Genomic DNA, 20989 nt, shown 5'->3' on the forward strand with positions numbered 1-20989 from the left:
AGCTGGATTGTAATCAATGGCGTTTCATAAAATGTAACAATGTTTTGTTTCTTTAGAGTTGAAAAAAATATATATGAAGAAACTATTATTGAACTAATAACACTTTAAAAATGTAAACACATCATTGGACTTTTGCTATTTCTTCTAAAGTACTTAATAAGGAGAACCGGACTCATTATTTATTTTTATTTTTTTGAAGATTCTCATACCTATTCCTAAACGACATCTGAAGGATTTGGCATGGGGGTAAACCTGACGAGCTCCAGGTAAAACCGCTGTGGGCGGTATCGTGACAATGCGTCGTAATAAAAATATGTTGCTGTCCCTTTAAATAATTTGAAACAAAGTCATGAGGTGGCTCGGGGATCATGGGAAGTGTAGTGGATGATTTTCAGGGCAGCGCTTTCCTCTGTTCAGCGGGGCAGATGTGGAAGACTACAATCCCAACGGCGCTGGTTTTGCTGTCTTTGGCTCAGTTTCTGTCGACGTGGGAAAAGCGGCGCAAGAGCAAACAACACTCAAATCTTATGGGTGTATGCGCTTGAGATGATACGAGTGTCATGCGAGAGGACGCGTGTCTCTGAAAACAGATTCCAGCATGTGGCTCAAACCCGAGGAGGTGCTTCTCAAAAACGCTCTGAAATTATGGGTGACGGAGAAATCCAGCGATTACTTTGTACTGCAGCGCAGACGCGGATACGGAGAAGACAGCGGCGGATTGACAGGTAACGTTACCGGGAGCGCGCGGACATCCGTGTTCAAGCGCGAGGCATGGAAAAGCCTGTGATGCTTTTACTGATAACCGTTAAAATGTATCCAACTGTCATCTCGGATAGTGTTACACCTTGAAATCATTTCCCAAACTATTGATTTTTAGTTTTAACCCCAAGTGCTTTTGCAACAGGTCAAAGGTTAATGTTGGATGGTTTTTGTAAGTTTGACTGTCCGTGGACTAATGGTATGCTCTTTTGAGTGCTGACGTCACCACTGCAGTAAACTGGTCGTGTGCATAAAGGTAGACCACACAAAAATGCAACATTCCTTCAGATATTATATATTTAGAAGCCAAAGCCTAAACGTGTTTAATACGGAGACTGTTCATGCAGGTCTGGGCTGCTGCTCCTTCTCTTTGATGGGACTTGTTGCGTCATGCTGTGACGTCAGATTGTTTATGTTTGAGGTGGATCAAAGTGTTTTCTGGCCGATACTTTCTCTCCAGTGTCAATCTGATTTGTGAAGCGATTTGGGAATATCTTGCCAGTAAAGTTCAACATGATAACTGCAAGTTTGACGTCATTTCAGAATCAGAATCAGAAAGAGCTTTATTGCCAAGTATGCTTGCGCATACAAGGAATTTGTTTTAGTGACATAAGCTTCCAGTAAACAGAGACAACAACACACAGACAAAAAAAAAAAAAAAAAAAATTTTACAGGAGAATTACAAATTGGCAAATAAATAAGTGTATAAACAATTGTGCTATAAATGATAATGGAATAGGATTGAGTGAGATGCAGGAATGTTCTAGGATGGAGGGGTAACAAATAAATATAAGGATATTGCACATTTTTGCATAAGTTTAAGTGGGAAACATTTAACTGTTCATGAGGTAGATTGCCTGGGGGAAGAAACTATTCTTGTGCCTTGCTGTTCTTGTATTTGCGGCTCTAAGGCGCCGGCCAGATGGCAAAAGTTCAAAGATGGGGTGACTTGGATGTGAGGGATCCAGAGTGATTTTCTGAGTCCTTTTCCTCACTCTGGATGTGTACAGTTCTTGGAGGGTGGGCAGGGGAGCACCAATAATCCTTTCAGCAGTCCGAACAGTTCTCTGTAGTCTTCTGATATCTGATTTTGTAGCTGAACCAAACCAGACAGTAATTGAAGTACACAGGACTGACTCAATGACGGCTGAGTAGAACTGTTTCAGCAGCTCCTGTGGCAGGTTAAACTTCCTCAGCTGGCGAAGGAAGTACAACCTTTGTTGGGCTTTTTTCACAATGGAGCCAATGTGATTGTTCCACTTCAGGTCCTGAGAGATGGTGGTTCCCAGGAATCTGAATGACTCCACTGCAGCCACAGTGCTGTTCATGATGGTGAGTGGGGAAAGTGCAGGGGGGTTTCTCCTAAAGTCCACAGTCATCTCCACTGTTTTGAGCATGTTCAGCTCCAGGTTGTTAAGACTGCACCAGACAGCCAGCTGCTCAACCTCCTGTCTGTAAGCAGACTCGTCACCGTCCTGGATGAGGCCTATGACTGTAGTGTCGTCTGCAAACTTCAGGAGCTTGACAGAGGGGTCTTTAGAGGTGCAGTCGTTGGTGTACAGGGAGAAGAGCAGAGGGGAGAGAACACATCCCTGAGGGGCACCAGTGTTGGTGGAGCAGCTGTTTGACATGAATTTCCCCAGTCTCACTAACTGTTGCCTATCTGTCAGAAAGCTGGTGATCCACTGACAGATAGAGCTAGGAACAGAGAGCTGGGTCAGTTTGGTCTGGAGGGTTGTTGGGATGATGGTGTTGAAAGCCGAACTAAAGTCCACAAACAGGATCCTCACATAAGTCCCTGTTTTGTCCAGATGTTGCAGGATGAAGTGCAATGCCATGTTGATTGCATCATCCACGGACCTGTTTGCTCGGTACGCAAACTGCAGGGGGTCCAGTAAGGGTCCAGTGATGTCCTTCAGATAAGCCAGAACCAGTTTTTCAAACGACTTCATGACGACAGACGTTAGAGCCACAGGTCTGTAGTCGTTAAGTCCTGTTATCTTGGGTTTCTTTGGAATGGGGATTATGGTGGAGCGTTTGAAGCAGGAAGGCACTTCACACAACTCCAGAGATCTGTTGAAGATCTGTGAAAAGATGGGGGCCAGCTGGTCAGCACAGATTTTCAGACAGGCTAGTGTAACGCCATCTGGGCCTGGTGCTTTTCTTCTTTTGTTCTTCTTGAAGATCTGGCGCACATCATCTTCACAGATTTGAAGAGCAGGAGGTATGGAGAGGGGGATTGCAGGAGGTGTTAATGGTTGTGTAGGGAGATGGTCAGAGTGGGTGTTGGGGGTTTCAAATCTACAATAAAACTCATTCAGGTCGTTAGCAAGTCGTTGATTAGTCTCAGTGCAAGGGGATGGGGTCTTGTAGTTTGTGATGGCTCTCAGTCCTCTCCAAACTGAAGTAGAGTCGTTGGAAGTAAACTGGTCTTCCAACTTTTTAGCGTAGGTCTTTTTAGCCGCTCTAATCTCTTTGTTCAGTGTGTTCCTGGCCTGATTGTACAAGACCCTGTCCCCATTTCTGTAGGCATCCTCTTTGGCCTGACGAAGGTGTCTGAGTTTTACTGTAAACCATGGCTTATCATTGTTGAATGTTAAATAAGTCCTGGTAGGAATGCATATATCCTCACAGAAACTAATATAGGATGTTACAGTCTCTGTGAGTTCGTCCAGATCGGTGGTAGCAGCTTCAAAAACGCTCCAGTCTGTGATGTCAAAACAAGATTGTAAATCCTGCTCTGTTTCGCTGGTCCATCTCTTCACAGTCTTTACTACAGGTTTAGCAGATTTAAGTTTCTGCTTGTAGGTCGGTATAAGATGAACCAGACAGTGATCAGAACGTCCCAAAGCTGCTTGTGGAACAGAGTGATATGCATCCTTTATTGTGGTGTAACAGTGATCCAGTATATTACTGTCTCTGGTGGGACAGGTAACATGCTGTCTGTATTTTGGCAGTTCACGGGAGAGATTGGCTTTATTAAAGTCCCCAAGAATGATTAAAACAGAGTCCGGGTGTTGTTGTTCTGTGTCTGTGATCTGATCAGCGAGTTTCTGTAAAGCTGAGCTCACATGCGATTGAGGTGGAATGTAAACACTAACCAGAATGAACGAGTGAAACTCCCGCGGCGAATAGAACGGCTTGCAGTTGATAAACTGCGTTTCTAGATCAGGACAGCACATCTTCTTTAACACAGTTACATCTGTACACCACCGTTCATTGATGTAAAAGCATGTCCCGCCGCCGCGCGATTTCCCCGTTGATTCTGCGTCGCGATCCGCTCTAAACAGCTGAAAGCCCGGCAGATGGAGCGCGCTGTCCGGTATGGCGTCATTCAGCCAGGTTTCCGTGAAACACAGAGCAGCAGAGTGAGAGAAATCCTTATTTGTCCGAGAGAGCAGAAGGAGTTCGTCCGTTTTGTTGGGTAGAGAGCGGAGATTTTCGAGATGGATGCTAGGCAACGGCGTTCGAAATCCACGCTTCCTGAGTCTGACGAGCGCTCCCGCTCTCTTTCCCCGTTTGCGTGTCCTGAAGCGCTTGATCAGCGCAGCTGCTCCTCCGATAACAATGTTCAGTAAAACGTCTGTATAATAGAAATCCGGAAAAATATCATGTGGTGTGTTCTGCCGAATGTTCAGCAGTTCATCCCTGGTGAAACTGATCGTGTTTGTTAAACAAAAAACAGGAAAAACGAACAAAAACAGTACAAACACTGGAGAGCCAAGCACTGAAGCAGCCATGTGTGGCGCCATCTTGGTATCATTTTAAGGCAATCTTTTAAAGATCCATTAATTTTTACTATTTGAACATTGAATGTTATGCATAAACAACAGTATAATTTTAAAGCTATAAAGAGAAATATAATTCTAATGATGTACATTTGCATGAAAACTAGGGTAAAACATTTTATTTTAAGGTACCCTTGTTCCAGTGTAATTATACATTTATGTCCTCCTGAGTAATATTAATTAACTACATGTACCTACTATATTGTTAGTGTTAGGATTAGGGTTTGGCTTAGAGTAACTTGCATTCAATTATGCCTAATTTATTCTTATTACAATAGTAGGTACATGGAACTTGTGTAACAAGGACACAATTACTTCTAGTAATAGAATTTATTTTAAATTATCTTAATTTATCTTAATTTATTTTAAGCTTTCATTCAGAGATTCTTATATATATATATATATATATATATACATACATATATACATATACATACACACACACCCTGGACCACAAAACCTTAAAGTCTTAAGTCGCACACTATATTTGTAGCAATAGCCAACAATAATTTTTTTCGGGTCAAAATTATAGATTTTTCTTTTATGCCAAAAATCATTAGGCTATTAAGTAAAGATCATGTTCCTTTTAAGATATTTTTAAAAATGTAAAACCTCATTTTTAATTAGTAATTTGCATGGCTGAGAACTTCATTTGGACAGCTTTAAATGCAATTTTCTCAATATTTAGATTTTTTTGAGAGTCCAGGTTTTCAGATATTTTTATCTCCACCAAATATTGTCCTATCCTAACAAACCATACATCAATGTATTTATTCAGCTTTCAGATGTTCAACACTTATCCCTTAAAAAACCAAAATTGACCCTTATGACTTATTTTGCGGTCCAGGGTCACATGTATACAACTGATCCACCTTTACAAATTGACTGAGTATTGAAAAATTTGAGGATAGTTGTAAGTTTGTGGCAGGACCACAGCTTTGTCATGGGAAGTGGTGCTCAATTTTAAATCCCATCCTGCAATTAAATTCAAATTGGAAAGATGACTCTATATATTATTAGAGTTGAAAGCCAACTGAGCTGCTCCGTTTCAATGCATTAGAGATTTATAGACATTGGTCAGCTGGGAATTGTCTGCAGTGATGTTGGGTCACTGATGACAAGAACTTATTAATAAACTACTGAGCTGGATTATCACACTAGTTTTGCAACATCGAAAGTGTTATTGAATTGGATTGAAACAACACTGGACAAAACGGAGATGAATAATGACACTATCTTCTGCAGAGCTGTTTTACAGCTGAAATTGAATTTGTTTTATAACTGAGGAATTTTAACACTTATTTTTCTGTTATTAATGTAAAGCTGCTTTGAAACTATCTGTATTGTATAAATGGGACTTGACTTAATAAATAAAATAACAGTACAATATATAACAATAAATCAGTAAAAATAAGTGAAATAGCATTACAGAGTCGCCAGCAAAGAAGAATTTAGCCACAATTGTTGTTGAGCTGATTATAGGTTTTACTCTAATTAGTGTCTATTTTTTTCTTTTGGAGTTCATCACCATGGAAACCTTTGCTTCATGGCTAAGGGCCATGATACATCAGCTTCTTTCTGAAGCAGTGCAGAGAGGACCGGTTTTCTGTGACTACCATTACATTCCCTGCTAACATCCTGATGTGCATCACAAACACTGAAAGAAGTTAAATCAAGTGCCAGTCAAACCTAATGTTATTCTATATTGTTCTATCATAGCAACATATAATGTTTTTGAAAGGAGTCTCTTATGCACACATAGGCTGCATTTATTTCATCACAGAAACAGGAAAAACAGTAAGATTGTGAAATACTATTACAATTTAAAATCAGCAGCCATTTCTCCAGTCGTCAGTGTCACATGATCCTTCAGATATTATTCTAATATGCTGATCTGATGCTCAAGAATCATGTTTTATTATGAGATCAGTGTTAAAAAAATTAATAAATGAAAAGGCTGCTATTTGTTTGAATGTAATGACTACACCATAAACGGTTAATATTTTCTTGCTGTTGTCTTTTTATGTTTTCATATACAGTTGTAATTCAGACTGCAGATTTAAAGAAAAATGTAAATAGTTTTTGTAATGTTATGTTTATTATTTTATGTCATTTGTTTTAGGCCTGCTGGTTGGAACTTTGGACACAGTTTTTGACTCCACAGCCAAAGTCGCCCCGTTTCGCATTTTACACCAGACGCCCGACTCTCAGGTGTACTGGAGCATTGCCTGTGGTGAGAGAGATGCTGCACACCGTGTTAATGTGTATGTGAAGGCTCAGACTTCTATAATGTGTGTGTGTGTGTGTGCAGGAGCATCTTCAGAGGAGATCTCACAGCACTGGGACTGGCTGCAGCAGAACATCATCAGAACTCTCTCTGTGTTCGATTCTGGTGAAGACATCACCAGTTTTGTCCAGGGAAAGATACGGGTGAGAGGGTTATTTGTCTCCAAGACACAAGACACTCTGGTGTTTTTGTGCTATTAAACTGGAAGTCCCAGTCTTGCATTGTTGACTTCAGTGGCGGTATGTTGTGTTTGTATAGGGTCTGATAGCAGAGGAGGGCACATCAGCCGGTGACGAGGAGGATCCCGAACGCTTCCGGGAGGCTGTGCTGCGCTTTGAACATCTGTTCGGTTTGCCTCAGAGAGAGAAGCTTGTGACGTATTTCTCTTGCAGCTACTGGAGAGGACGAGTGCCACACCAGGGCTGGATCTACCTCAGCACCAACTTCCTGTGTTTCTACTCCTATATGCTGGGAAATGAGGGTTAGAAACATGATCACCTGTTTACACATAATACCACAAGCTGGCTATTTTATGATGGTTATGATGTCTAAACAATGCATTTATTAGCAAAGCAGTTTTATAATTGTTTGGTACCAAGCATTATTATTACATATTATTATACTTGTGGCCCCCTGGGTGGTCCCTTGACCCCTTTTTGAAAACACTTACACTGCCTTTCAAAAGTTTGGGATCAGTAAGATTTTTACAGTAATATTGTGAAGAATTGTTGCAATTTCTAGTATTGGTTTCCTATTTTAATTTTAGTGCTGTCAAACGATTAGTCGTAATTACTTGCATCCAAAATAAAAGTATTTGTTCGCATTATATATGCATGTGTATATTTATTAATTATATATAAATACACACACATACAGTATATATTCTGAAAATAATTACATGTATTTACATGTCTTTATTTATTTTCCTATATTTTACATTATAAATAAATATATACATTCATGTGTGTGTTTTTATATATACTTAATAAATATACACAGTACACATACATATATTGTGTAAAAAAAATATATATTTATATATATATATATATATATATATATATGTATATGTATATGTATATATATATATATATATGTATATGTATATATATATTTTATTTTGGATGTTAAAAAAGAACAAATTTTTTTTTTTTACAATATAAGTCATTACTCTCATTTTTTTATCCATTTAACACATCCTTGCTGAATAAAAGTATTAATTCCTTAAAAATAAATAAATAAGCACTGCTCTTTTGAACTTATTATTCATCAAAGTATCCTGGAAAAAAAAGTATCCCATCTCCCCAAAAATATTAAGCTGTGCAACTGTTTTGAACATTGTTTATAAATCAGCAATTCAGAATGATTTCTGAAGGATCATGTGACACTGAAGACGGGATTAATGATCCTGAAAATTCAGCTTTGCTTCACAGGAAGAAATGTCAAAACTTTTGAATGGCAGTGTATATTAAGTTTGCATATCAATGAATATTCCTTATTTAGAAACTCAGACAACTCTATTTTTCCACATGTAAAGAAGTTAACCAATTATAACAGAGTACATTCACATATCAAAGTCCTAAAGCGATAACTCACCCAAAAATTAAATTTACTCACCCTCAGGTCATTCTAAATCTGTATGAGTTTATTTCTTCTGTGAATTATAATAGAGATATGTCCCATAAAACACCTTATGTGCTTCATATATAATGGTTATGTCTTTCTAAGTGTTACAGCTGGCATCTGCCAAAATCTAATATTATTATGCATTCTTGTTTAGTGAAACTGGTGTATCCCTGGGACGAGGTGAGCCGCCTGGAACGTACGTCAAATGTGTTGTTGGCAGAGAGCATCCGTGTGTGTGTGCGTGGAGAGGATCATTACTTCTCAATGCTTCTGAGACTCCAGCAGACATACCTGATAATGCAGCAGCTGGCCGAATACGCCATTGTGCGCTTCTTCGACAAAGAAACATTTAATGCTGAACATCCACTAGCCAACCCTCTTCACATCATGCAGAGGTGCATTAGTTCTATTCCTCTATTACCTATTTTTCTTTTACTGGACGATGTCTGACTCTACTGTAATCGTTGCAGGGCTCTGGAAATCCATGCACGCAATCAGTCATTTCGAGCATTTTTCCGGTTGCCGCAGGAGGAGAATCTTTGTGAAGTGCATGAGAGTTTCCTCTGGGTTCCATTCAGCCATGTAAATACGCTTGGAAAAATTTGTGTCTCTGAGAACTATCTGTGCTTTGCAAGTCAAGATGGGTCTCAGTGCCATCTCATAATCCCTCTATGGGAGGTGCGTATACTGCTCATTAATCTGCAAAGAATGTCACGGTGTAGACAAGTGCTGTCTGTGTTTGTGTTTCACTAATGCTGATGTATGTGTGGTTTTGGCATTAATGTATTCCTGTAGGTGTTTAGTGTGGAGCTGCCAGATCGTGGTAGTCGTGCCCTGTCTGTGTGTCTTCGTGGCAAGAGAGCTTTGCGTTTTTCTGAGGTTCGGGATTTTGAGCGACTTGCTGCCACCATCCGCAGAAAGTGTGGGACAGCAGGAAGCCCTCAACACTACATCAACAATCCGGTAATTCCTCTACACTCCATCCACTGTTATTGAGTATATTGTTATTTCATATCATTTGAAGATATCCTGCATTTCTTGGTATGATTTTGTGATAGCTGTAAAAATTCCAGAGGAGACGCTAGATTGTTTGTGTGTGTTTTTCTCTCTGAGGATGAGGAGGGTGTTATGGTGGGGCAAAGTCAAGCCGTCAGCACTGAAGCTCTTATGAACGTCTTTCATCCGCATGATGCAGAAAACCTTGACCCCAAAATGGTACAGAGAAACTTGATGCAATATTTGTGCAATGTTAGTTTAGTAAAGATAATTAATGTAATCAGAAGATGTGGTATACACTACCGTTTAAAGGTTGGTTGTCAATAAGATTAATAAATTTGTTCAGCAAGGACACATTAAATTGAAAGTAAATGCATTTATGATGAAATATAGGATTGCTATTTCAAATAAATTCAGTTTTTTCTATTCATCAAAAATGCATTGTGTGAAGACTAGAGTAAATGGCTGCTGAAAATTCAGCTCTGCCTTCACAGGAATAATTTTTATATATATATATATATATATATTTAAATAGAAAACGGTTATTTTAACATTGTGATTGACAGCTGAAAGAACGAATGAAGGAGCAGTCGTGGCAGATCCATTTTGCTGAATACGGCCGTGGATCTGGAATGTTTTGCACCAAAAAAACACGGGATCTCATTGTACGAGGAGTTCCAGAGACTCTCAGAGGAGAACTGTGGATGCTCTTCTCAGGTGTGTGTTGTTCTGGTTGTGTGTGGGTGTATATGTGCCACAGTTTTGCACATACATGTTTGCTTGTGTTATAGGTGCAGTTCATGACATGACCTCTCATCCCGGATACTATGGACGGCTTTTGGAGGAGTGTATGGGCAGCAGCTCGCTTGCATGTGATGAGATTGAGAGAGATCTGCATCGCTCACTCCCAGAACACCCAGCATTCCAGAGTGACACAGGAATCTCGGCTCTTCGACGCGTCTTGACTGCCTACGCTCATCGGAACCCCAAAATCGGCTACTGCCAGGTGAAAACACACGTAACATTTTCATCTACTCTAACACATGGTCTCAGCATCGAATTGCACAGTTCAAAGAACATCTGATTCATCTTGTTCACATATTTGTTAAAAAGCTTTCTCAAAACCATCATGTTGCACTGAATGTCTACACAATTTCAAGCAGCCCAGGTTTGTGTTGGTGTAGTAGTGATTATGAGGTTCATGGCATAAAATCTGTGATAAATTCTCACTACGCAAGTGTTTACATGTCAATCAGATGATCCTAGGCCCTTTGTTTTGGCCTGATTTTGCTTATAGTATAATTGGGCCTTTAGTGACTGGTTGTAGCATCAAGGTGAATATCAGACTTTATGTTGGTCTACAATATGTGTGTATGCAACATCCCTCTCATGAACAGCCTACAGTATTATCTGCAAGACTAGCATAAACACAATTGTTCATTACACACACACAAACAAGATATTGTTGTCACACATTGCATCAATATTTTATATTAAATATTTAATAAAAAAGGAAAATGAAAACCAGCTGAATCTATGGTTATAAAGAACCTAAACAGAACTCGTTTGAAAATAGTTCTGTGTGCAAAACTGAAAGGACATGTAATTTGAATAATTGTTTTAGTAATCAAAACTTGGTGTATACAGAGTATAAGCGTGGGAAATGTGCAAAGCGAAGTATTCAAGGAATATGATGAATGCATAAAAAAAAATTTTTTTGCAATGGAAGCAAAATTATTTTTGTTTAAATTCAATTTGCATATACAGATATGTTACAAACCTTTTAGAGGGACTAAAAAAATCTGTAATTTTAAATGCAAATTGTGTTTTTTTCTCTTTATTCACTAAAAACTCTACTTCCACTCATTCTAATAATAATTAGTTTTCATGTATTATAACTGTATGATGTTGTTTTGTCGGTCTAACCAGGCGATGAATATCCTGACGTCTGTGTTGCTGCTGTATGCTAAAGAAGAAGAGGCTTTCTGGCTGCTGGTTGCTGTGTGTGAACGAATGCTGCCAGACTACTTCAACCGTAGAATTATTGGTATGTGTGTGTATGAGATCTCATGCCCAGGAGGTGATCGAATCATCTTAATAATCTTCCAGGCTGCCATTGTTACACAATGCCAATGGTGTTGTCATTGGATGAGCTTTTTTAAGATGCTCCACAATTTTTTTTTTCATGTTAAGTACTTGCACGTGTCCTATTCTGTCTGTAATAAGTTGTGCCTGTAATTATTTGTGCCATTCTGTTTGTTGCTGCAGTGGCAGTTTACTAAATCTATTCATTTGTGAATACAGTGTTATTCATGTCTAAGTGTGTGTGTTTTCCAGGAGCCCTGGTGGACCAGGCTGTGTTCGAGGAACTGATCCGTGAGCATCTTACCCAGCTGACCGAACATATGACGGACCTGTCATTCTTCTCGTCAGTGTCGTTGTCATGGTTCCTGACTCTCTTCATCAGCGTACTGCCAATAGAGAGCGCTGTGAATGTTGTCGACTGCTTCTTTTATGATGGTATCAAAGCCATCCTGCAGCTTGGCCTTGCTGTCCTTGACTACAATATGGATAGTCTTCTTTGTTGCACTGATGACGCAGAAGCTGTCACAGTCCTCAACAGGTGACTGGTACATTGTCCTCTTAACATGGCCAAAGCATGATTGTAGCAAGCTGTATTGTCATTATGTTATGTGCAGTATAAAATTAAAAGTAAATTTTAAACAGAAAAGGTGTCACAAAAATGTATTTACGTATATTATATTATAATATATTATATTATTGAAAGAATTTTTTTTCATGCTGTGTGACTCATGCAGCAAAGATCAGGAATGATCAAACTCAAGAGTATCTTTGGATGACAAGCTGCTATTTAATTGTAAACAGCATCAACTTCTTTAATTTTTGCAGTGGATATTTTTTTTATTTACAAACTTAACCTGTATTTAAATTTGATTTTATCCTTCAGGTTTTTTGACAGTGTCACAAATAAAGACAGTCCCCTGCCAGCTACTGTACAGCAGGCATCTGCAGCAGCCAATGACAAAACAATACAAAAGGTTGACATCAGCGATCTCATTAAAGAGGCATACGAGGTAAAGCTACACACTTTAATATACTGTAGTGAACATTAAAATCGGTTTTCTTTTTGATGTCTTTAGCTCTGGTTTTGTCAGAACCTGTAGTAAGCGCAGAATTTTTGGACTCATTACATTCCTATAAAGTCTGTTGTGTAATGAAATGGTATACATTTTTCAGCACTTTCAAACTGGTCAGTTGCATGGAATGATGAAAAAACCCCTCTGACAGGACTTCTGTGGTCAGCAAACCGAAGGTCTGAAATAGTTCCTCAGATTAATGAAACTTTTTTTATTTCAGAAATATGGAAGCATTCGAACAGAGGAAGTGGAAAACATGCGGAAGAGGAACAAGCTTTATGTCATCCAAACACTAGAAGACACAACAAAACAAAATGTAGTAAGTACAAAAGCCATGCTATATACACCTTAATTTCATAATAATATAATATAACAATAAACTAAGCATTAAAATATATTAAAAAAAAGATATAATTGAGAAAAAAGAAACAGTATTATGCATGGAGTTATGTGGTTACAAAGTATACACTACGGTTCAAAAGTTTGGGGTCAGTAAATTATTTTTAAAGAAATTAATTTTATTCAGCAGGGAGTCAGTAAAGACATTTAAAAATGGTACAAATGATCTCTGATCAATATATTGTCAAATATTTTGAATTGTAACAGTATTCCACAATATTAATGTTTTACTGTATTTGTGATCAAATAAGTGCAGCCTCGGTGAGCATAAGATACTTCTTTCAAAAACATTGAAAACTCTTACCGAACCAGAACCTTTAAATGGTAGTGTAAATGTAATATGCATGATATGTAATTTTCTTACACATTGTTTGCACATACAGTGGCAGTAAAGATTATTTTCTATTGTAAGATGTTTAATTGTCTGACATTTTTGTGTCTTATTGCCGCAGCTGCGTGTTGTTGCTCAAGATGTGAAATTCAGTGCTGCTCATCTGGATGAGCTCTACATGCTTTTTAAGGTGAGTTGCGTGAACAAATTTGTGCAGTTCCATGCCTGAAGACCTCAAAATGCTGCTGGAACCACACAAACTGTTAAAGGTTGTGTCTTTTGACTGTTTGTGTGTTATAGAGGCAGCACTTTGTGAGCTGTTACTGGTCAGTATGTAGTCCTGCCCTGCAGAACCATGACCCCAGCCTGCCATATCTGGACCAGTATCTGCTGGATCAGTCCCAGTTTAGTAGCCTGTTTGCCCTCCTGCAGCCGTGGACCACACACACGCATGTGCGCTCACTGGCACGATCAGCCTTCCGGCTTCTGGACGCGAATGGAGACGGACTTGTGAACTTCAAAGAATTCATATGCGGCCTGGGTAAGAGGAGCCTTCCCTGAACTAATTGACTGCCCTTTGAACTTTCACCTCAGCACATAGCAGCTTTCCTTAAACCTGCCAGATTAATTAAAGTGTGTGTGTGTGTGTGTGTGTATTGCAGATATCCTATACAACAGATCTTTCACAGAAAAACTAAAATTTCTCTTCAAACTGCACCTTCAACCAGGTAAATTAATTTTATGACCTCTGCCACTGTGTATAATAAAAGCTTAGTGTGAACATAAGATATGATTATGCTTGTATATGATCAATCTTTATACTGTATAATCCCCTCTACAACCTTAATGCCACGATATACTTCAAACGAAATCGAAGAACAAACTGATAAGACATCATTTCGAACAAAATCAGGCTGAAACTAAGTTCGTTTTGAGTTCGTTTTGGCAGTTCGAAACGGCTGACCAAAGCAAACATTCTGGGGGGGTTCGTTTTGGCTCCTAAACACCTTTGAGTTTCCCTTGGTATGTGGCGATTACACAATCGGTGGGTGTGTTCTGAAACTCCACCTTCTTTGACGTGCAAATTAATTTTTTCCCGGTTCGTTTCTCTGAGTTCTGCAAAAAGCAATGTAGGGAAACATCCAAGACAAGTTTTCCAAAGCCACAAAAACAATGAAAGGAAAGAGTAAACGTAAAAGGTTGCAAGTACCAAATACATGTTTCAAATTTATGTTACACCATACTACTGCTGCTGTTTTTCTTTCTGTAAGCAAATTTAAAGGGTATACAATAAATGAAATGCCAAACGAACATACAATAACAAACCTTTGTTTTTATCAAAAGTAAATAATAACACCACATAAAATATTAAAAGGTGTAACAATTTATCCAGTTTAATAAAATAAAGGAACACTAATAAAATAAAGTAACAAACTGACTCCAATATTTTTCCACATCATGCTAAATTTTTACAGACTATGAAACATTCACACTTCCCATGAAGGATTGATTATGGAATGGTTCTTTTGTATTGCAAACATGATACTTGACTCTGAACTGCTGCTAATCATTATTCTTTTATCTTTAATATTATGACCATTTGTGCCCGTCTCACACCTAGATTCCACCTAGTCATACATCAAGAATACATTTTTCCTGATAATTTACTCACCTCCATGTCACCCAATATGTTTGTCTTCCTTTCTTTAGTCAAAAAGGCTTTTTAGGAAGATATCACAGGACTTCTGTCCATATAATAGACTTCAATGGTGGCCAACAAGTTGAAGCTCCAAATAGCAGTTTCAGTGCAGCTTCAAAGGACTCTACACGATCCCAGCCGAGGAATAAGGTTCTTAATTAGTTATACGAAAAAAATTATATACTTTTTAACCACAAATGTTCATGTTGCACTAGCTCTGTGATGTGCATCTGCAACTTTCATGCATGGTTAGATCTTCATCTTTGTACTCCTAGGGTAGGGTGAAAAGCTCAATCTCTTTTTCTCCTCCAACTTCAAAATCATCCAACATCGTTGTTTTACCTTTATTTTTGGAAAGGACATTTGACTTTTTTTGCACATTCGCTTTGTTAACACTGGGTTGGTACTTCAGCCTATGTCATGCCTGACCATTTTTCAACATGACTGTGTAATGCGTGAGGTCAAGCTAGTGCTAGACGAGCATTTGTGGTTAAAATGTATGCAGTTTTATTTTATTTTTTTTAAATTACTGATTGTTTTGCTAGATAAGACCCTTATTCCTCTGCTGGAATCAGGATCTTTTGAAGCTGCATTGAAACTGAAGTTTGGACATTCAAACTGTCCCTTTAACGTCCACTATATGGAGAAAAAATCTGAAATGTTTCCCTCAAAAACCTTGATTTCTTTTCGACTGAAGAAAGACGTGAACATCTTGGATGCCGTGGGGTAGAGTAAATTATCAGGAAATTTTTATTCTGGAAGTGAACTAATGCTTTATGCAGTCTGTCTAGCTCAATAACTCTTAATGTATATATCTGAACCTTGTATAACTCTGCATAAAATCTATATGTCTAACCTATCTGTAACTCTATATAATATTTTAATCTAACCCCTAAGTGATATACATGGTAACAGTTGGGTGAAAAAATCCGTCCACCTCTATAAATAGAAACAGTCCGATAGGTCTAACTCAATCTGACCTAATGACATCAGCATCACATGGCACAGCTGATTGGTTCTCTCCTGTATCGGTAGCCAATGAGCTCGCTGCTCAGCATTCAAAAATATGACTAGGGCTTACAGTATCAGTTGTAGCTTGCTTCAGAATCACTCCACCATCCCCAGCTCCACCTGTATAGATCTGATACAAGGTGATTCATGTATGCTATATGGGGGTTATTTCATGTGTTATATTTGCAGCAGCAATATTTCTAACATGCTCACAGCAGCATATTATAGATGTATTGGCAGTAGTAAGTCTAGGTACTTGCTCTTGTAGATTTATTCCCCCAAGACCAAATACATTAACATTGTCATGTACGTTACCATGCCAATCCCTCGAGAGTTGTCATGACAGAAACCTATTTAATCTATATATCTGCCCCCTCCATGAACCTGTATTATCTGTCTAACCTCTACATCTCCTCATTATTTGCAGTAATTTGTAAATTTTACATTTTGTTAGTTAGTTATTATACATTTTTGTTTTAAACCAAACTACCTTAACTGCATTTAGTATTTTGTGATGCTTATGCTTGGCTGAAGGGCCTAATAGCAATATAGGGCAAATGTAGTATAAGTCTGGATCTGTAGCTGCTAAGATACCAGCACTTTATCTAAATAACCCTTCACTCTTGATGGTGATAAGTTCATGTAGCATGTTTGTGTGACTGTGCCTTTTTAAAGCAATAGGCAATTTTGTCAAGTGCAGATTTATCCATAACTTATTACAGATCATGACTGACACTTTTTTTACCGATTCAGATAAAAGTGGAATCTGCGCATATATGCATATTCTCTATGTTTCTGCAGGGACCCAGGAGTGTAAGATTTTACCGTCATCTAGATTTTTTCCTCCGGCTGAAGATCACTCTTTCTCTACTCGTCTTTCTGGTCAGCTTCCACTGCTTTCTGCGGCTCCTTATGCCTCCTTTCTTTTCGTTTCATTCATTCATTTCTTTCTTTATTCACATTTCACTATTTCTTCTTTCGTCTGGGTGTGTATTTTTAAATGTTTGTGTGTTGTGTTGTATTTGTGTTTAAGAGGGACTTGTCTCACCTAACTGCCAAAAAGCTTTGATTTCTAGAAACACCTTGTTTTGGTGTTTTACAAGAAACAGAAGCTCAAAACTCTGCCCACCCATGAAAACCAATTTGACTATGTGTTTGCATGTATATCTATTCATGCATGTGAGTGTCTCTGTGTTTCGTGGCTGTACATTTTTCTTCTCTTCCGTGTAGACTCTGCAGAGGATGGAGTGATCAGAAAATGTCCAGAGAGAGGTGAAATATTCATCCCTGTCCTCTAATCATGTTCTCTTCATCATATCAAACAAAATATCACAAATAAACCATAACAGGGTTGGTCAGGGTCACTGTGCAATGACCAAAATGAGCATGTTTTCTTGGCTACTTGATAAATAAATGGACATAAATTATTTGAGTAAAAAAGTGATTGTTTGCCAGGCAATCAAAGTCAAATATAGAGTTTATTATGAGTTCTTATACAAAAATAATTTAGCACAGAATGCTGTCATTAATGAATCAGAATAATGTAGTCTAGATAGCTGTTTAAAAATCTGCTGTATTTTGCCCCTCAGGTCGTGCTAAAGTAGATCTGCAGGAATATCTGAAACAGTGGCAGGAAGATTTGCAACGGAGAGAGGAGAATATCAAAGATCTGCCCAGAATTAATCAGGTAAACACACTGAAGATGTGGTCAGAATCTGAAATGTCTTTGGTTAGCCATTTAATGATGACTGAACGATGGCTTTTCATGGTTGAGATTTTTTCAGTTCATCTAGAGCTGATCTGTGTACATTAAAGGGATAGTTGACCCAAAAATAAAAATTCTGTCATTAACTACTCACACTCATGTCGTTCCAAACCTATAAGACCATCATTCATCTTTGGAACACAAATTAAAATATTTTTGATGAATTCTGAGAACTCTCTGACCCTCCCATATAAGATCCTAACACGATCCAGGCTCAGAAATGTAGCAAGGAGATCGTTAAAATAATCCATGTGACATCAGTGGTTCGACTGTAATTTTTCAAAGCTACAAGAATACTTTTTGTGCGCAAAGAAAACAAAATGAATGACTTTATTCAACAATTTGCCTCTTATAGTGCCATTTTGGAGAGCTTCACATACGTTAACAACATATGTAAGCGGATACATTGTTTATGCATTGTTATGAAGACAATGTATCCGCATACATACATTGCATACGTTTCTCATTTTTAAGTACTGCACCTGGTTGGCTTTGTCCTAATCAGTGATGATTCCACAAGTACTTTGAGGTGTTTGGCAACAGTGTCATCAGCGTTCATTCTCTGCTCACTGACCTTGTTCAGAGCAGTTTTATTCCTGTCCTGAATACATACAAACTCTAGTAGAGACTTGTCTTATTGAATTGTAATAGGAATTTTGCCCGTGGTAACCTCTATAGTGATTTGTTGTCATTTCTGACCACATTTAAACCATAGTAATATAGTTCATTTTAATTCCAGAGACTGTATCTACTGTGTTCCAGGTGCAGTTTATTGGTTTGACGAAGACTCTGTATGGGGTGTTCCATGGCACCGAGGAGGAGGAGAGTCTGTACCGCGCTGTGACGCGAGTGACCAGTCTTCTGCTGCGCATGGAGGAGGTAGGGCGGAAGCTACAGGAGAGCAGCCTGCAGAAAATGCCTCAAAGTACACCCACCAGCACGGATCAGCCAGAGACCTCCCCAACATTACCCACCAGCCCTGAGACCAAAACCCTCACTGAGGGTGAAGGCGACCAACCCGAGTCTCTGGCCAGTCCACAAGAAACTGCCCCATCCCACACTGACATTACCCCAACCTCAACCTCACGTCCTTCCACTCCCACCAGCAGTCCCACCGGAACCAGCAGCCCCGTGTTGGACACGCCAACAGACACCCCCAGCTCGCCCTCTGCGGTCAGAGATGGGGACTGGAGTTTCTCCTTCGAGCAGATTCTTGCATCTCTTCTGAATGAACCGTCTGTCGTTCGCTTCTTCGAACGGGCCGTTGACACAGATTCTCTGATCGCACACGCATGCAAAAACCAGCTTAAAGTTGCACACTAACACACTATATCAGAGCAATCACAGCAAAACACTGCCCTAAAAGCCATAAACCCTCTCCCTTCCTCTTCCCTTTTTCTGTGCGACTGTGTGTACAGGTCCGTGTTTGTGAAACACTCATATCCGTTACAGATGAGGAAATTGTTTTATTTATATACAGATGCACATATGCAGGACAATTACAAGATCAAAGCCACCCCCCCCAAAAATAAAATAATTGAAGTATAAAATGATTGACATTGCACAGTGTGAAGAAAAACAGGTATTTTAATGTAATATAACAGATTAGCGTTTGATGTTATATGATTGTTGGAGATATTGTGATATAATGTAGATGAAGGTATTCTGATGTAATATAATTGAGGTATTATATTATAAATAATACTATAAATGGCATATGTGATTTGGGATGACGGCATGAAAAGGCTTTGCCTGCTTTATCTTTTAAGTAACCTCGAAACAGCTTATACGTACATGCACTACGTCTGTCATTCCCAGCCTAACAAAAGGATGGATGATTGTAAGGGAAATCAAAACGCTATGCTGTTGAACTGCTAATGGCTAAAAAAAAAACTATATTGTTTGAGAATTCATTCAAAATATATTATATAACACATATGTCGCCTTACATTACGTACCTTGCTCGAATGAGCTATGAAATTCTTTTGTTTTTTTTTGTAGAGGCTTGGTTAGGAATGGCCAGAATTGTTATGTTAATGAGGAGGCGGAGTTTAGTCCACATCATATCACATTCCTTTGCACTGAAGGTCTGTATTATTCCAGATTATAGTCATGTAATTCAGATTCACTGAATGTGTTTGTGTCTACAAACCGAAATCTGTGGTTTATGCCTTATTCGTTTTTGATTCAGGACTTCAGTACGATCACAAGTGCTTCCATTTAATGAAAAACTATTTCATCTTTAAACATTTTTCGCAATCATTTTGGAGATTAGTTTCAAAATATATTACAAGAAGTATATTTTCTGTCATTATTTTACAGATTAAAAAAACCTCATGGAGAGTATACTGAAATGATTTAGCAAGACAAATATTTAGAACTGTCGCGCTGTAAATGATATGCAAAGTGTATGTCATTTTTTCTGTCAGTTCATGTAGTCTAAGCTGTAAGAAACATTAAGTGATAAATCACCTATCATAAGAGTTGTTGTATGATGCTTAAAAGGGACAAATAGATATGCAGAATTTTGTGTAAAGGTTGAGAGCTTGTGTTGATGAGTGCAAGAAAGGGAAGTTGGTGTTTTGTGGTTATTCCGTTTGAAATTGTGACAGGTCTACACCAGCTAAACAAAGTTTTTTGTTCTGTCTGTAATAAAGTAATTATGTTCATCTCAAGCTAAAGGCACCTCAGAGTAGAACCCTGTAGTGTGTATTTTCCATTTGATTGGTTGTTCATCTAAGGAAGATGCTTTGGTTTTGTATTCTTTCACACTTATTACAAAGTCCATAGAAATACTTAAGATAAGTTATTAGTATTTCATCTAAGAGTCGCTCTCATAAGGTTCTTGCTTGAACATTTGATGTTCGCTTCATGTACTTCAGGGTAATAGTGTGTGGTCATTTTGACTTTTAGTTTAATTTTTGTATTTTTATTTTTTGTTTTACAATATGTTTGTGCCTCATAAACTGTCACATTATGAAAATGTAAAGATAAAATAAAATGAATGAAGAAAGGATCTTCCCTCTCTTTTTTTCTCTATCTTTAATGTTGTTCTAGGAGCAACACTGATGTTGATTCAGGTACATATATCACACTAAACCTCCTGGTACTCTGAGAACAATATAAGCAGGATGTCAACAGTGCTGTCAATAGTGTGATCAATCCCAGAT

General features: G+C 38.3%; 1 protein-coding gene across 4 annotated transcripts; it reads left to right on the forward strand.

Moving 5' to 3' along the window:
• Window positions 1–361: 361 nt before the first annotated feature.
• On the forward strand, window positions 362–19351 carry LOC132141491 (TBC1 domain family member 8B-like). Of its 4 annotated transcripts, XM_059551029.1 has the most exons (21): window positions 366–725; window positions 6670–6780; window positions 6859–6977; window positions 7093–7315; window positions 8615–8855; window positions 8931–9138; window positions 9256–9423; window positions 9574–9675; window positions 10023–10173; window positions 10248–10462; window positions 11386–11503; window positions 11794–12079; window positions 12425–12551; window positions 12835–12933; window positions 13466–13534; window positions 13645–13885; window positions 14007–14072; window positions 16856–16936; window positions 17285–17326; window positions 17644–17741; window positions 18582–19351. In XM_059551029.1, the coding sequence occupies exons 1-21, from the start codon at window positions 599–601 to the stop codon at window positions 19140–19142; spliced, it is 3453 nt and encodes a 1150-aa protein (XP_059407012.1). In that variant the 5' UTR covers window positions 366–598; the 3' UTR covers window positions 19143–19351. The 4 variants fall into 4 exon arrangements, with proteins under 4 accessions (XP_059407011.1, XP_059407013.1, XP_059407012.1 ...); XM_059551028.1 differs by having other exon boundaries at window positions 362–725; window positions 6670–6977; XM_059551032.1 differs by lacking the exon at window positions 16856–16936 and having other exon boundaries at window positions 368–725.
• Window positions 19352–20989: the final 1638 nt, after the last annotated feature.

This window comes from Carassius carassius, chromosome 5 (genome assembly GCF_963082965.1).
Source record: "Carassius carassius chromosome 5, fCarCar2.1, whole genome shotgun sequence".
In the NCBI taxonomy this organism is placed as follows: Eukaryota; Metazoa; Chordata; class Actinopteri; order Cypriniformes; family Cyprinidae; genus Carassius; species Carassius carassius.

Excerpts from the sequence above, each read along its gene's own strand:
- LOC132141491 (XM_059551028.1), top strand. The coding sequence starts at position 599 with ATGTGGCTCAAACCCGAGGAGGTGCTTCTCAAAAACGCTCTGAAATTA. Across the intron at positions 9,424-9,573 it reads AACACTACATCAACAATCCG|GATGAGGAGGGTGTTATGGT; the intron begins GTAATTCCTCTA and ends TTTCTCTCTGAG. Across the intron at positions 14,073-16,855 it reads CAAACTGCACCTTCAACCAG|GGACCCAGGAGTGTAAGATT; the intron begins GTAAATTAATTT and ends ATGTTTCTGCAG.